Here is a 14,926-nt window from a genome sequence, read left to right as displayed (position 1 = left end):
TTTGAAACGTGTATCCTGCCAGAGCTGGGGTTAGACCGCAAACGTGAGCTAGGATTTAAGAGAGAGAGGAAAAGTCTTTTTTGTTTGTTTATTTTGTTTACACCACAGCACCAGTGTGGTTAGAAGGCAAAGTGAGTGAAGAGGCTATAAAAGGGGTGAAGAGGCTATAAAATAAACACACCAGAATGTTTGAAAAAAACACCCAATTGGGCAGGAAAATCGAATCGAATTGAATTTTTTTTTTCCTGAATCGGGCAGCACTAGTGCATACAAATAGATCTCATGAATATTCATTGGATAACTCAAATTCTTAAAACCAGCTAATAAATATTTAATACAAAAAGTATTATCTGAATCAATTCAATTTTAATCTTATCTTCCACAGTTCATTTCATTACAGTACTTTTACAACTTACCAATACTTAATTTATTAATAAATATCAGAATAATTTAGGCAGTGAACCCAATGCCCATCACTCACACTCACTTCCCAACCTTCACACACTTACTACAGTCATTGTGATTACTTTTATCCAAAACTGGATCTTGGTTAGTTCATTAGTCGATGATCATCTAGTCATAGAGGCTTCAAACTGAGTTGCACAACAGTCTAGCACAGTGGTTCCCAACCCTGTCCTGGAGGACCACCAGGCCAATTGGGTTTTCAGGCTAGCCCTAATGAATATGCATGAGAGAGATTTGCATATAATGGAAGTGATAGGAATGCAAATCTGCTCCATGCATATTCATTAGGGCTATCCCAAAAACCCGACTGGCCTTGTGGTCCTCCAGGACAGGGTTGGGAACCACTGGTCTAGCACATGAAAATCACAATTTCTTAAACACAATTGGCAGGCCTCTCTGTCCTCATGATGGTCCTGTTCTTCAATTCATAAAACATTCAGCTCAACACGAGACTGTGTTTTGCCACCTGGCATCTTCAGGAGCTGTGTTTGCAAGGCTCACCAACATCACAACTTCACCAGTAAACTAAGCATGACTCGAGCAGGGACTCAGGGTTCGGCACAAGCTGGGATCAGCTGACAAGCAGGAAACACCGTCTACCAGGAAATCTTTCATTGGGGAAATCCTGAAAACCTGACTGGATTCCGGCCCTCAAGGACCAGAGTTGTCCACCCCTGAGCTAAGGGAATTCACAACCATTCTAATCAGACCAGTTTTGACCATGGTAACTAATCAGATATTCAATAGCTTAATTTCAGATAGTAAAAGTTCACATAACATTAGAATGTCATACTTTGTATTTCCTAAAGAGGTGCTTATACTATCTACCCTATCTGCTGGAAAACTCCATAAATGGCTTGCTTAGGCAGGGAAACAGAGCTAATATGGACTGCCTGAGATGGGACAGAAAGCTACATATGCTACCTGTTTAGATTGTAGCACAGACTGCTCTTGGTTCCGATGTTCCAATGATTGAGATTTCAATTTTGCTTGCTGTAGTAAATAAAAAAAAAAAAAAAGACAGATGCACGATTAGTGTCTTAATTCTTAAATGGCCGATTGCTGGATTTCTCTAATGTGCATTATGAAACAAATAATATTCCCAACAGGACCCTCACAGACAATCAAAAACAAACAAGATGACCGAGGAAATGCAGATGGCAACAAGTAACCTGAAAATTTCAGGTCACTGCTATTTTAAGCATCCAAGTTATCCAGAAATATTGTTGGATTCAGAGTACATTTTCTCTGTGTTCTAATTAAAAAGTACAAAGAACAACCAAGAGTTCAGCAGAATGCAAACCCACATAGACAAAACAGGAAACCAGAAGAGAGTGGGAGTGGGACGGGACAATGGACCAGACAGAGCCACCAAAATGCAGTAAAGATGTTTATTGATGTCCAAGTTACACAAGTCAAACCCAACACAGTACTATGTTTTGGTGTGGGAAACATGTCTGCATCAGGGGTGCTTGCCAATACAGGTCTTGTTGCAAAGAGCTGTGCTCTAGCAAAAGTACATACACCAATGTAACTTGATAACTGAAAATCTCCAGAGATTGCTGAGAACTCGGAAAAAATTCCCAGAGTTCTCAAAACGCTCTGGAGATTTTCAGTTGTCAAGTAATATTGGTGTATGTATTTTTGCCAGAGCATTGCTCTTTGCAAACAAGACCCATATTGTCAGCACCTCGATGCAGGTGTGCTTCTCACGCCGAAACAAAGTACTGTGTTGGGTTTGACTTGTGTACCTTGGACATCAATAAACATCTTTACTGCATTTTGGTGGTTCTGTCTGGTCCGTTGGCTTTGATCCACTGGTTTATCCACTGGTTGCTGGTCTTGATCCCGCCCTCCCTCTGTAGTGTCCTCCTGATTTTGAGGGGCGGAATCGAGACCGGCAGAGCCTATAGCAATTTGGTAAATGGGAAGTCCCCCATGGCGTCTGGCTTCTTTATTGCCAGACAGTTTAGTGGGACTGGGACTGAAGACAGGGCTGCTCTAATCTGGAGGCGCTGCCGACTCCTCACTTCCCCCTCCTTCCGGTTGCCGGCAAACAGCATGGAGGACTGTTGCAGCGCCCGCCGGGAGGAATCAGCTGCCTGCCAGCATGTTGGGCCTGCCCCTCACCCACAATTCTATTCCCCACAACCAGAGCCCCAGGTAGATAGTGTTGGAAGAAGCAAAGGATAAAAGGTGATGGGGAGAAATCCAGGATGGAGGTGGAGAGGGAGAGAGAGAGATGAGATGTTGGAGAAAACAGGGGAGAAGATATGGTGGATGGAGGGAGCAAGACAGTAGATACGGGTTAGAAGAGTGAAAATAAAGGGGGAAAGAGAAGATGCTAGAAGGGGGAAAGAGGAAAGAGTTAGCAAAAAAAATGAGAATAGGAAGAGGGAGATGGAAAGCTGTAAATAAAAGCAGATAGAGATGCAGAAAAATAAATGGAGGAAAACTGAAAGGAAAAGGTTAAAGTCAGAGATGGATGTAGGACAGGAAGTGAAGACAGGAACGAGAGAAGAGGCAGATAGACTGCAGACCCTGGAAAGAAAATTAAGAAACGAAGAAGAAAGCAGAAACTGGGATAAACATGAAAAAAATGGCCAGACAATAAAGGTAGGAAAAAATAATTTTATTTTTAATTTCATGAACAGAAAATGCAGTTTTACAGCAAATTTACACTGCTTTATTTTTATATTCCAAAGTGTAGAGTGCTGTTTCTCTTTCTCTGGTGTTAAACTACATATGGCTTCTTGAGTTTTAAGTTTGATTTTTGTCTACATTTAATTTAAAATTTGTGGTTGCTTGTAGTTGCATTTTCCTTTGTAGGGGCCTTGTTGTGAATATGTTAACCCTAATGCAAACTACCACAACCAGACACAGGAGAACCCAGACACCATTCATATCAGAGACATCAAATGGATAAAACTGTACGATGGCCTTCTAGCCACACAGGCAGCAAAACTAGACCACCAACTCTCCAATCTACTAATCGTGGCCCCAGACTACAAAACTTTCAGAAAAGAAATAAAAATCTTGCTATTCAAGAAATCCATGAAGACTAACTAACACCAAATGAAACATTTCAATCCTCTGAAACAACCCGCTCTACTCTGTAACACCTCTGGACATATCCAGAAATCCTCTTCTGTAATCCACCTTGAACTGCAAGGTAAGGGCGGAATAAAAATCACTAATGTAATGTAACATGCACCACAGATATTTGTATTATGTTTAGTGACTTACGAGATAGCTAATGGGGAGGGTGGGTGAACAGTTTTTATAGATTGGCTCACCCTGATAATCCAAATTTCTAACCTTGATTTATATTCGAGTCAACTTTTTTCTCCCTTTTTGGAGGGGAAAAAGGATACCTCGGTTTATATTCAGATCGATTTATGTTTAAACAACTTTTATTGATGACTAACATAGCAATACATAATCAAGCACAATAAACACTGTCTACAGAAGAGAGACACATCCAATCATAACGGAAGAAAAGGAAAACCGCTAAATCTAGGTCATCAAATTTTCATAATACAATATAGAACACGCCCACCCCCCTACCTTAACGTAACATGTAACGTGTCAACAATTCTTATTGATGCCAAATGCAAATCACTACATCTCAGCAATCAAGGCATCCTTTATGCTATATAGCCATATTGCAACTGCCTAGCATGCCCTTTTATGCATTGAGTACAAACCGGCTAGCAAGTCATACCCAAACTTTCATCTTCCCCTCCTGTTCTCCATTTTACTCTTGTGGAGATACAAGAGTAATGATGACTGTACAGCAACATGTGCAAACCAAGAGAGGATGACAGAATAATGCACAGGTACCTGTCAATACATTAGCAATAGCATCAAACTCTCCTAGTCATCAAGTAGATCAAGGTAGGGAATAGCCACACATCCCCCCAATCCCTCCCATCCCCCATCCTACCCACCTCTCACCTACAGGCCTACAAGGGGGTAGCTCCCCTTATCATCTGAGATACGCAGGAACTCAGGGGCTAACTCAACATGTTCAACAACAGACTCTGTCCCCTTGGATGTAGAGATTAAATGTAAGGGTCCCATGTAAAGGTTCCCATGTTTCCTCTTCCGTGTCCCCCTGGCATCTCGTGCCTCCCAAATCGCTAATTGGTGAAGTTGGTTACGCCAGTGCCAAAAGGCTGGAGGGTCTGCCACCATTCAACTCTGCAAAATACACTTCCGGGCCAGCAGGAACATCTTCTTACATAGTATATACCACTGTTCTTCAACCGCCGGTCCTCGGACTGGTGCCGGTCTGCAGGAAATTTCTGCCTGTCCGCATAGGGCCAGCGAGATTGACTAACTTCAATTTCCTGCCACTCCACACAGAGCCGGAGAGATCATGGGGAGCCTCCGACAGTGGCTTTCTCCCCTCTCTACAGCTCTCCTTTACTTACCAGCGCAGCGATTCACGAAGGCAGCCTTGGGGCTTTTGCCGAGTCGTGGCTGCCTCTGATGATGCAACTTCTTCTTTCCTCAGCGGCGGCGCAACCCAACAAAGGACCCAAGGCTGCCTTCCTGAATCACTGCGCTGGGAAGTAAGGAGAGTTGCTGGGAGGGGAGAAAGCCACTATTGGAGTCTGGGAAGCTGCTGGGAAAGGGAAAAAAAAGGGACTAGAGGGAGAAGGAGAGATGCTGCTGGGAGGGAAGGAGGGAAAGGAATCTGGGAAGCTGCTGGGCAAGGGAAAAAAAGGACAGCTGCTACTGGACCTGGAGGGAAGGAGGAGAGATGCTGCTGGGAGGGGAGGAGGGAAAGGAGTTTGGGAAGCTGGTTGGGCAAGGGAAAAAAAAGGGACAGCTGCTACTGGACCTGGAGGGAAAGAGAAGGAGAGATGCTGCTGGGAGGCGAGGAGGGAAAGGAGTCTGGGAAGCTGCTGGACAAGGGAAAAAAAGGGACAGATGCTACTGGACCTGGATGGAAAGAGAAGAGAGATGCTGCTGGAAGGAGAGGAGGGAAAGGAGTCTGGGAAGCTGCTGGGCAAGGGAAAAAAAGGGACAGCTGCTATTGGACCTGGAGAGGGAGAAGGAGAGATGCTGCTGGGAGGGGAGGAGGGAAAGGAGTCTGGGAAGCTGCTGGCCAAGGGAAAAAAGGGACAGCTGCTACTGGACCTGGACGGAAGGAGAAGGAGAGATACTGCTGGGAGGGGAGGAAGGGAAGAGAGTTACTGCTGGACAGGAGGAGGAGGGAAGGGAGAAGGAAAAAAGGAAGGAAACAGCTGGCAGGGAGATTAGAGGAGGGGAAGGGGAGAGACAGGCATGAGAAAGTAGAGAGATTGATGATGGGAAGGGGTAAGCAGAAAAATAAGCAGAGAGGGATAACGATGGTAGATCTGGTGTAGGAGAGATAAAAATGAAGAGAGCAGTGAAGCTGGAATGAATCATGTAAAAAGGAGAGAGGGGGCACAGGCTGGATGGAAAGGGGAGAGGGACATAGAAAGAGGACAGATACCATATGGAAGGGGAAGAGGACAGACAGTGGATGGAAGAGGCAGATACGGGATTGAAGAGACAGAGAGGGCAGACGCTGGAAGGAAGAGAGTGAAAAGACAATGAAAGCAGAAAGCAGAGACGACAAAAGGTAGAAAAAAAATATTTTTTATTTCTATTTTGTGATTAGAATATATCAGATTTGAAATATATATCCTGCTAGAGCTGGTGTTAGACATAACTGGAGACTGCAAAGCCCAGGCAGTGCTTCTTTAGCTTCTAGCTGGCTTAGGGCGCTCTCTGACCAGAGGGCAGTTGCCCTAGTTGTACTCCCCTAAAACTATTCCTGTCATATGTGTCTGCGGTATTCTGTTAGTATGATATTTCTGTGTAGCATTCTGTAATAATTTGGCTTGTTCAGTTGATAGTAGAGGGGATATATGTGAAGGGGAGGGGAGACAGGGGTTTTGTTGATCCTTGCTATGTATTATTTGTATTTATAAAATGACAATTGTACAGAATATTGTTTCTTTTTATACTTTAATAAAATACATTCAATATAAAATCATAACTGAGGCTTGTGTGGATGGGATCAGATGATTTGCGGGGACTGAGCTCGCGGAGATGGGGCGGAAACGGGGTTTTAAAATTTTAGTCCTACTAGTTTGCCAGTCCACAAAATAATTATTTTATTTCTGCCGGTCCACGGGTGCAAAAAGGTTGAAAAACACTGGTATATACGATATGTTTGGTCTATTACTATTATTTTTTTTTTTAAACTAATCCTAGTAAAGGATCAGGTTTCCCTAAATTGTGCTAGAAGAAACTCATGCAAATCTCATCTATGAGAGGTATCAAAAATTAGTTCTACTGGACATTCCCTCTAGCCAACTCAAGCAGAAGAGACTGGGAAGGAGAAAGGAACTTGTATCATATATGCAGCTTTTTTTAACCTTTCTTTTTCCCAACAGAGGAAAATAAGGGAGCTTAAGATCTGGCAGGCATTAGCAGTATAGTTGTAATAAAAACAGCAATAAAAAGGCTGGTAATTTTAAGAAAAACAGAACCCTAAATTATGTTACTCCATGTAGAGCATACAGGTCACAGTGCAAGTAGGAAACCTGTGTGGCTTCGTGCTAGATGTGTACTCCTAAGCCAGATAAAACACACCAGCTAATCTGCTGAACTGCCATTACTTAGCTGCAACATACAATCCTATTAGGCACTCAGTTATATCAAGCTCTCAAAAGAATTTCTAAAAATCTGACTTAATTTTATATCATGCCTTATAAAACTATTATTAAAGCGACACGAGGGGAATCTCAGAACGCCACCTGTCCGCTGTCAATTCATGCAGTACAGTATGGCAGCACTCGTCACTGGCTCACCCAAACGTGTCATCTATTCTATTCTCTTATTACTCTTTTTTCTTTTAAATGTATCTATTCTTCATACTAATTCTCCATTGTTTAATAAATAAATAAATATTCTAATAATAATTTCCAACTCATTTCCAGGATATCAATTCATTATATGTTCTTCTGTGCTTTCTTAGTCATTTCATTCATTTGAACAAACTCTCATTCCTTCTAATTCATTTTCAATAGATATTCTGGATAACTTAACTTAATTGTGCAATGTCGCTGTTACACTAGGCCCCACCAACGTGTTTCGTATCTTCCTCAGGACGGGGGAAATGCCTTAACAACTACATTTCATTCATTCCTGAGGAAGATATGAAACGCGTTGGTGGGGCCTAGTATAACAGCGACATTGCACAATGAATGAAATGACTAAGAAAGCACAGAAGAACATATAATGAATTGATATCCTGGAAATGAGTTGGAAATTATTATTAGAATATTTATTTATTAAACAATAGATAATTAGTATGAAGAATAGATACATTTAACAAATGAAAAAAGAAAGAAAAAAAGAGAACAGAATAGAATAGAGGACATGTTTGGGTGAGCCAGTGATGAGTGCTGCCACACTGTACTGCATGAATTGATAGCGGACAGGTGGCATTCTGAGATTCCCCTCATGTCGCTTTAATAATAGTTTTATAAGGCATGATATAAAATTAAGCAAGATTTTGAAAAATTATTTTGATTACTTAGCTGCAGCATTCTTATTCCTCATTCACACACTAGAAGGAGAAAAGAAAAGTGAATTGTTTCTCTGTCTGCTCTCAGTCTAGACCAAGTACACCAGCAGACATAGTGAATGGTATGACCTTCCTTCATCGGTAGTGAGGATCCTCCCACCAAAAGAGAGATTTGCTAGACTGCCACCTACCAGGGATGCGAGGTAGATGCCAGTCATATCTACCTTGTGTTGGGAACATGTCAAACACCTCTTTGGGCAGGACTCACTCATTGTAGCCGAAGAAAATATAAATAATGGCAACCCCTGAAGGCAAAAAACACTCTCAAGGCCCCTAACACAGCGCGGAAAAACCCCTTGCAGAACAAACAGGGCTGAAAACTTGCAGCAAGATCGAGAAGGCCTGGCTGTACTGCTTGCTTTCATAGGAACTGTTTCCCCTTAGGCTGTTTGCTTCCTTTTACTGTTAAATGAGCCCAAAGCTTACGCTGGCGTCCTTATTAAGAACATAAGAATAGCCTTACTGTGTCAAACCAATGGTCCATCCAGTAGCCTGTTCTCACGGTAGCCAATTCAGGTCACTAGTACCTGGCCAAAACCCAAGGAGTAGCAACATTCCATGCTACCGATCCAGGGCAAGCAGAGGCTTCCCCCATGTCTTTTCTCAATAACAGACTATGGACTTTTCCTCCAGGAAATTGTCCAAACCTTTCTTAAAACCAGCTACGTTATCCGCTCTTACCACATCCTCTGGCAACGCGTTCTGGCTTAACTATTCTCTGAGTAAAAAAAATGTCCTCCTATTGGTTTAGAAAGTATTTCCCTATAACTTCATTGAGTGTCCCCTAGTCTTTGTAATTTTTGAGGGAGTGAAAAATCAATATACCGTAATATAATAATTTATTTTCTTTGCTGCAAAAAAGGGCAGACCCCACTGGCTCTTTAAGCTGCAGTCAGTGACTCAAAGCAGCTGAGGTACCTCTAAACACCAACAGGAGAAGTAAGGGAAGGGGAGAGGGACTCAGCTGCCCAAGTGTAGCACCCCTGAGGCCAAACAGACCCCCCAAGGCCTCTGCCTCAGTCCATCAAAAAAAAGTTAGGCTAAACAAGAACTCCTCACTTCCCTCCAATAACAAATCTCTTTATCCTTTTTTTGATCCTAGTCAGGGACTGCACAGACTTACCACATTCACCTGCTGGAGACTAAGGACAGATTGATTTTAGGGGGACTGTATAGCCCACTTACACTATTGTCAGAATTCAGTAGTTCTCAGTCTCCACCTGCTGGCAAAGGTGCAAAAACCCATCCACCTGTGCCGATCTGGTGTCATTTTCTATATCTAGGCATCTGCATTTATACACCTCTTGAGTGCATATCTAGAATGCAAGCACTTAGGTGCAGCAGTGTACACTTACCTTGAAAAGAGCCAATAGGGCACCTAAGCACTATTCAGTTACGGTGTGCCTAACTTACATAACATGTAAATGCAAGAATACTTTAAGTTATGCACATTTAGGCCCGCACACTTATGTCGGCTCTATGGCCAAATGAATGCTGAACTGCCATGACTTACCTGCAACGTGTGACCTCTCGTATTCCCTAGACCTACTGGAAATAAGTGGAGGACAAGAATAAGGGGGGGGGGGCGTATGATCACTTCAGACCTTCTGACAAAGCAACATGGCAGACCAGAAAATAGGATGGGAAAACAGGCTATTATTTTTATTTTTTCTTTCTCCTCGTCCAAAAACTAATTGTCAGGCACTCAGGGGCATATTCCTGGCCCCCTCCCAAGAGTAGAGGAAGAAGATAGTAGGAAGTGCAGTCAGAACCTGCTGAAGGAAGACTGAGGTGGGGGGGAAGGGAGATAGGGACATATGTTCCCTCTAAGCGGAGCACATGAGCAATTGTTCATACATTTTAGAAGCATCGCTCACCGATTTTAGCACAGTTGCTCACAAAAATAATTGCAAATCTGTTTTTTTTAGAATTAGTTGCTCATACACAAAAAATATTTTTATGACTTGTTGCTCAAATGAAAAAAATTTGCACACAACCAGGCAATCCTAACAGGGTGGGTGTATTGGTAGGGACCTAGCACTTTTGGGTTTAGCACCCACCAATGCTAGCTCTCTAAGTTGTTCCCAAGGGGAAAAGTGAAATCAGCTCCAAAGGACTACTGCCTGCGGTGTTCCTTGACTTGGGAATGTTGGAGCCAGAGCAAGCCGATGGCAGCACCGGCCCCCTATAAAAAGAGTTAAATCAGCTCTGAGCTGGGTTTCTCTAGCTCCATCTCATGTCAAGGAGACATAACCCGCTTGTCTGGACTGGTCTGGTATGGAAGATAAAGAAGCCAGTGTTTTATAACAGAAGCTGAGTGTTGTTATTGAACAGGATCCTACCATGACACCTAAATAGAGGTGCCCAGTTGCAGAATTGCCCCCAGAGGGACTTAGCTACAGAAACTGAATAGAGAGCAGAAATACAACCTAGTGGCACATTAAAGCATTTAAAATGCTGTACTTAAACAATTCAACAATGAACGTTAGGATTGCCTGAAAGAATGTAAAGGCAATAAGCAATTTTAGAAGCCCTAGAAGATATGCCATCAACCAGTTGGTTGCATCTGTCTGGTAGGTTGTAATAACAGAATTAATTAGCAGTAAGTTTGTATGGCAGGCTACAAGTATGGTATTACTGTACCTGGATCTAACTCACCATGAGTTACGGCTGAAAAGCTATAAAACCAACCAGGACCAGCTACATACAACAAATGCAATGAAAAAGAAATTATTCTACAAAGGAAGTCCTTCCTGTGCGGTGTATCAGTAGCTCCAACAGGGTGCTCTGCTGGGAATCTCATATGCCTTTGTAATGGTGACAGCTTTTTCCTCCCCTGCCACTGTGATCCTTCTTCCTCCCAGCAGCGGGAGGTATAAAACAGTACAGCTTTCACACGGCTGCCCTCCTCTGCCAGCTTCCACTGACATTTAGTCTGCGACATCAGATGAAAGTCGGCAGGGGAGGTAGCTGCTGTCCTGATGCTCATGGAGGAGGAACAGAGAAAAAGACACTGGGAAAGAGATAGACATTGATGGTGGTGGATGGTAAAGAGAGACAGAAAAGCACACAAGTTGACAATGAGCAGAATGAGTAAGACACCAGTGGATGGGAGACGGGGTAGAGAGAAAGAGGTATTTATTGAGAGTAGGAAGGAGAGAGAGAGAGAGAGAGAGAGAGAGAGAGGGAGATACTACTAGGGTGGGGTAAAAGGAACCTGTGGAGCAGCAGTAAAAGAAAAAAAGGTATCATTGGAGGAGTGGAAGAGACAGAAGAAGACACTGTTCACCAACCTAGCCAGCAGATTATCCATCCCCCCTAACTGTATCCCCCATCCTGGTATCCTGTTTAGATTGTAAGCAGGAACTTTTTCCATCATGACTGTGTACAGCACTGCGTACATCTGGTAGAGCTCTAGAAATAATTAATAGTAGTAGTAGTCAGTGGCATAGCAAGGGTGGGAGATGCCTGGGGTGGTGGTGCCCCCCCGCCCTCTTCTCTACCTCCCCACTCCTTCCCTGCCGCCCCCCCATCAATGCGAGCATGTGCACCTTCCCCTGTACCTCTTTAACTTCCCCGGTGACAGCCGCATCTCCAACTTGCTGCCTGCGCCAGCCTCAGCTCTCCCTCTAATGTCACATCCTGGTCCTGTGACCAGGAAGTGATGTCAGAGAGAGAGCTGAGGCTGGTGCAAGCAGCAGGTTGGAGCTGCTGTTCGCACCGGCGAAGAGTAAGAGGTATGGGTGGGAGGAATGGAAGGCACGTGCATGTGGTGGGGAAAGGGTAGGCAGGAGCGGGAGGGGGGGGGGTCGATCCCATCAAGACTGAGCCTAGGGCGGTCCACCCCTCCCCTTCCTATGCACAAGCAAAACTGCTGTAACAGAATAATAGTGTAGGCTGGCACTAACACACCTACATTTGGACACTAACATTTACAACAGGTCTTTGGCTGGTGTAAAAAGTTTTTCAAGTTTCAAGTTTTTATTAATATTTGATGAATCACTTATTTAACTTCCTAAGCGATGTACAACTTATAAAAAAAAGGGTAGTGGATACAATAAAATAATATCAGACTTACAAAATAAAACTAACATGAGTCATGGAGGATAAGGGGGAAAAAGTTACAATTCCTTGTTAAGAGTGAAAAGCAGGAGGGAAGTAACGAGAGAAAGGGTAAAAAACCTAAAATTTCAGGTCAGTGAGTGAGAGGCTAAATGCATCTGTTACATTTATGCACCTAATTTATAATATTCTACTTCTTCCCCACTCATGCTCCCCTTACAATTATTTTAATTTTAGCTTAAATTTGAATGACTTTTCATAGAATGGGGAGGGGGAGGCTGCCAATTGGAATGAAATTTGCAGGATAGGGTTGATTCATTGCATGTAGGGACTTGTAGATCTGATTTCCCCATTGTATTTCCAAAGAAAAAGCAACAAGTTCCTGCATGCAACAGGGTGAATCCAGGACTGAATCAATCCAGTCGGCAGCCTTATGGGAGGGGAAGAGAGAGAGAAGCAAGCATATAAATGTGTGTTTGTGAGAAGAGGAGGCAGGTAGGAAAAGTATCAGTAAGATTAGGATGAACAAAGAAAAGAGAGGATATGGGGGATGGGTGAGAGGAAAGTATTAGTGTACAGTGTTCTCCCCAGAAATTTTTTCCAGCCGGGTGGCATGAAAAAGTAGCCAGGTGGGGTGGGATGGGGAAAATCAACCCCCTCTTTTACTAAGGTGCGCTAGCATTTTTAGCGTGCGAAAACCCCCGCGCTAAGCGGGAAAACTAAAGCCAGCTCAATGCTGGTGTTAGTGTCTAGTGCACATGACAATTCTGCGTGCGCTAAGCACACACTAAAAACATTATCATAACTTAGTAAAAGAAGCCCTAAATGTGTACTATTTTTTATTAGTTTATTATTATTTTCCAATGCTCAATGTGACTTCCTTTTTGACACTTGTGTCAGAATATTTTTACTAAATTTAAAAAGTATCCAATTCTAGAAGGGAATAATTAGATATTTGCCCTCTTTCAAATGGTATAGAGGTTTAAAAAAGAGAAAGGCGTTAATGAAGTCATTAGGTTCAATCTAGCCATTTATTTCTGCATGAATTTAAACAACTAAAAAAAAATAAATAAATATAGCTCATCCAGTCATACAAGAAATGGCTCTACAGCAGGGGTTCCCACATTTTTTTGGCTTGTGAGCTACTTTTAAAATGACCAAGTCAAAATGATCTACCAACAATAAAATTTTAAAAAATACAAAGCACACTGTACGCAGAGAAAATGTCAGTAAGGAAGGAGGGAGGGGGCACAAACTTGGGATACAGAAGGAAGGGAGGGATACAGAAAGAAGGGGCATGAACTTGGGACAAAGGAAGGAAGGAGGGTGGGAGCATGAACTTGGGATACAGAATGGAGAGAGGGACATGTTGGGACACAGAAGGAAGAGAGGGGACACAAACTTAAGACAAAGTCTGTAAGGAAGGAGGGAGGGGCACAAACTTGGGATACAGAAGGAAGGGAGGGAAGGGGCATGAACTTGGGACATAGGATGGAAGGATAGAAGGAAAGAGATGCTGAGGTGGAGGAGGGAATAGAAAGGGAAAATTGTTGAGCATGGGTGTGAGGGAAAGAGATGGTGTACATGGAGAAAGGAAGAAAGAGGAGAATGTTGGGCAAAGGAAGAGAATTGTTGGACATGTTGGTGGGAGAGGAGTAAGATAGAGAGAGATGAGGGAGAAATGTTGGATGTGGTGGTGGAAAGGGAACAGTGGGAGAGATGCAAGAGGGAAGAATGTTGGACCTGGTGGTGGAGGGAATGGAGGAAGAGATGTCGCATGGTTCTGGAGAGGGGTAATAGAAGGAGAAATGTTGGGCATGGGGCTGGTGGGCAGGGGCAAAAGATGCTGCACACAGTCCAGGGGGGATGAGAGAGGGAGAAATGTTGGATGTGGCAGTAGAAGGAGTTGCAGCGATATACCCTGGATCCCTCTCTTTCTTTCCTCACTCCCTTTGCAGCAAGGGAAGGAATGAGAGAGAGATGGTGGACGTTGCACATGGGGGTGGAGGAGAGAGGAAGAAATGCTGTGCAAGGTGGGGAGGGGTAAAAGAGTGTGCTTTGTGTAGTTTAATTTTGTGGTTACCATTATGTATTATTAATAAGATTATATTGTGTGTATATGAAAAATGAATGGAAGAAATGGCATTTACAATTAGTACTATTATTAGTATGGTGGCTAGGTCTGGGGTGGAGCCTGGGCAGTGCTTTTGGGCCCCCCAAACAAAAAAGCATTCCACTGACTATGGATGTTGGACCTAGTGTGGGAGGAAAGATGGTAGACCTGCTGGGAGGAAGGGGGGACGAATGACCACACCCAGAAATTTTGGCATAATTTTCCATTTTCAATTTAAAAAATCCTTATTTCCAAGATGCAAATCGAGCTATTTTCTACACATAGCTATTTTTAAGTTTTTGCATACAGGCCCCTTATATTAGCTTTTTCACTCCTTTATATTCATATGACACATGTTCACCATTTTTTAAGTTTTCTCTCTCTCTTTTTTTTTTTTGCACTCAGCATCTTGAACGTCCCTGTTTACTGACTAGACATACAAATTTTGGTTAGGATTCACAATTACTATCCTACCAAGAGCTAAACAAACTTTAAATAACTTTACAGTAACTTCAAATCCTGGGGGGAAAAAATACCACAGTACTACTGTACCTGCACAGTTTTTTTTCCAGTGACAAATTGCTAAATATAAAATAATATCAAAACATATCCACAAATGAATTTTGGCCCTTTGTCAACTAGTAATCAGTCAT

At 42.9% G+C, this 14,926-nt stretch overlaps 1 protein-coding gene across 2 annotated transcripts in view; it reads right to left on the bottom strand.

Annotated features, from left to right (window-relative positions):
* Positions 1-14,926, bottom strand: part of UNK (unk zinc finger) — a 125,159-nt gene that overhangs the window by 39,639 nt on the left and 70,594 nt on the right. For both annotated transcript variants that reach the window (XM_033960639.1, XM_033960640.1), the window contains one exon: positions 1,390-1,458. In XM_033960639.1, the coding sequence (XP_033816530.1) occupies positions 1,390-1,458 (69 nt within the window). The remainder of the gene's footprint in view (positions 1-1,389; positions 1,459-14,926) is intronic.

The sequence above is a fragment of the Geotrypetes seraphini genome, chromosome 10 (assembly GCF_902459505.1).
Source record: "Geotrypetes seraphini chromosome 10, aGeoSer1.1, whole genome shotgun sequence".
Taxonomy (NCBI): Eukaryota; Metazoa; Chordata; class Amphibia; order Gymnophiona; family Dermophiidae; genus Geotrypetes; species Geotrypetes seraphini.
The sequence above is the reverse complement of the archived record's forward strand: the minus strand, read 5'-3'. Positions and strand labels throughout refer to the sequence as shown.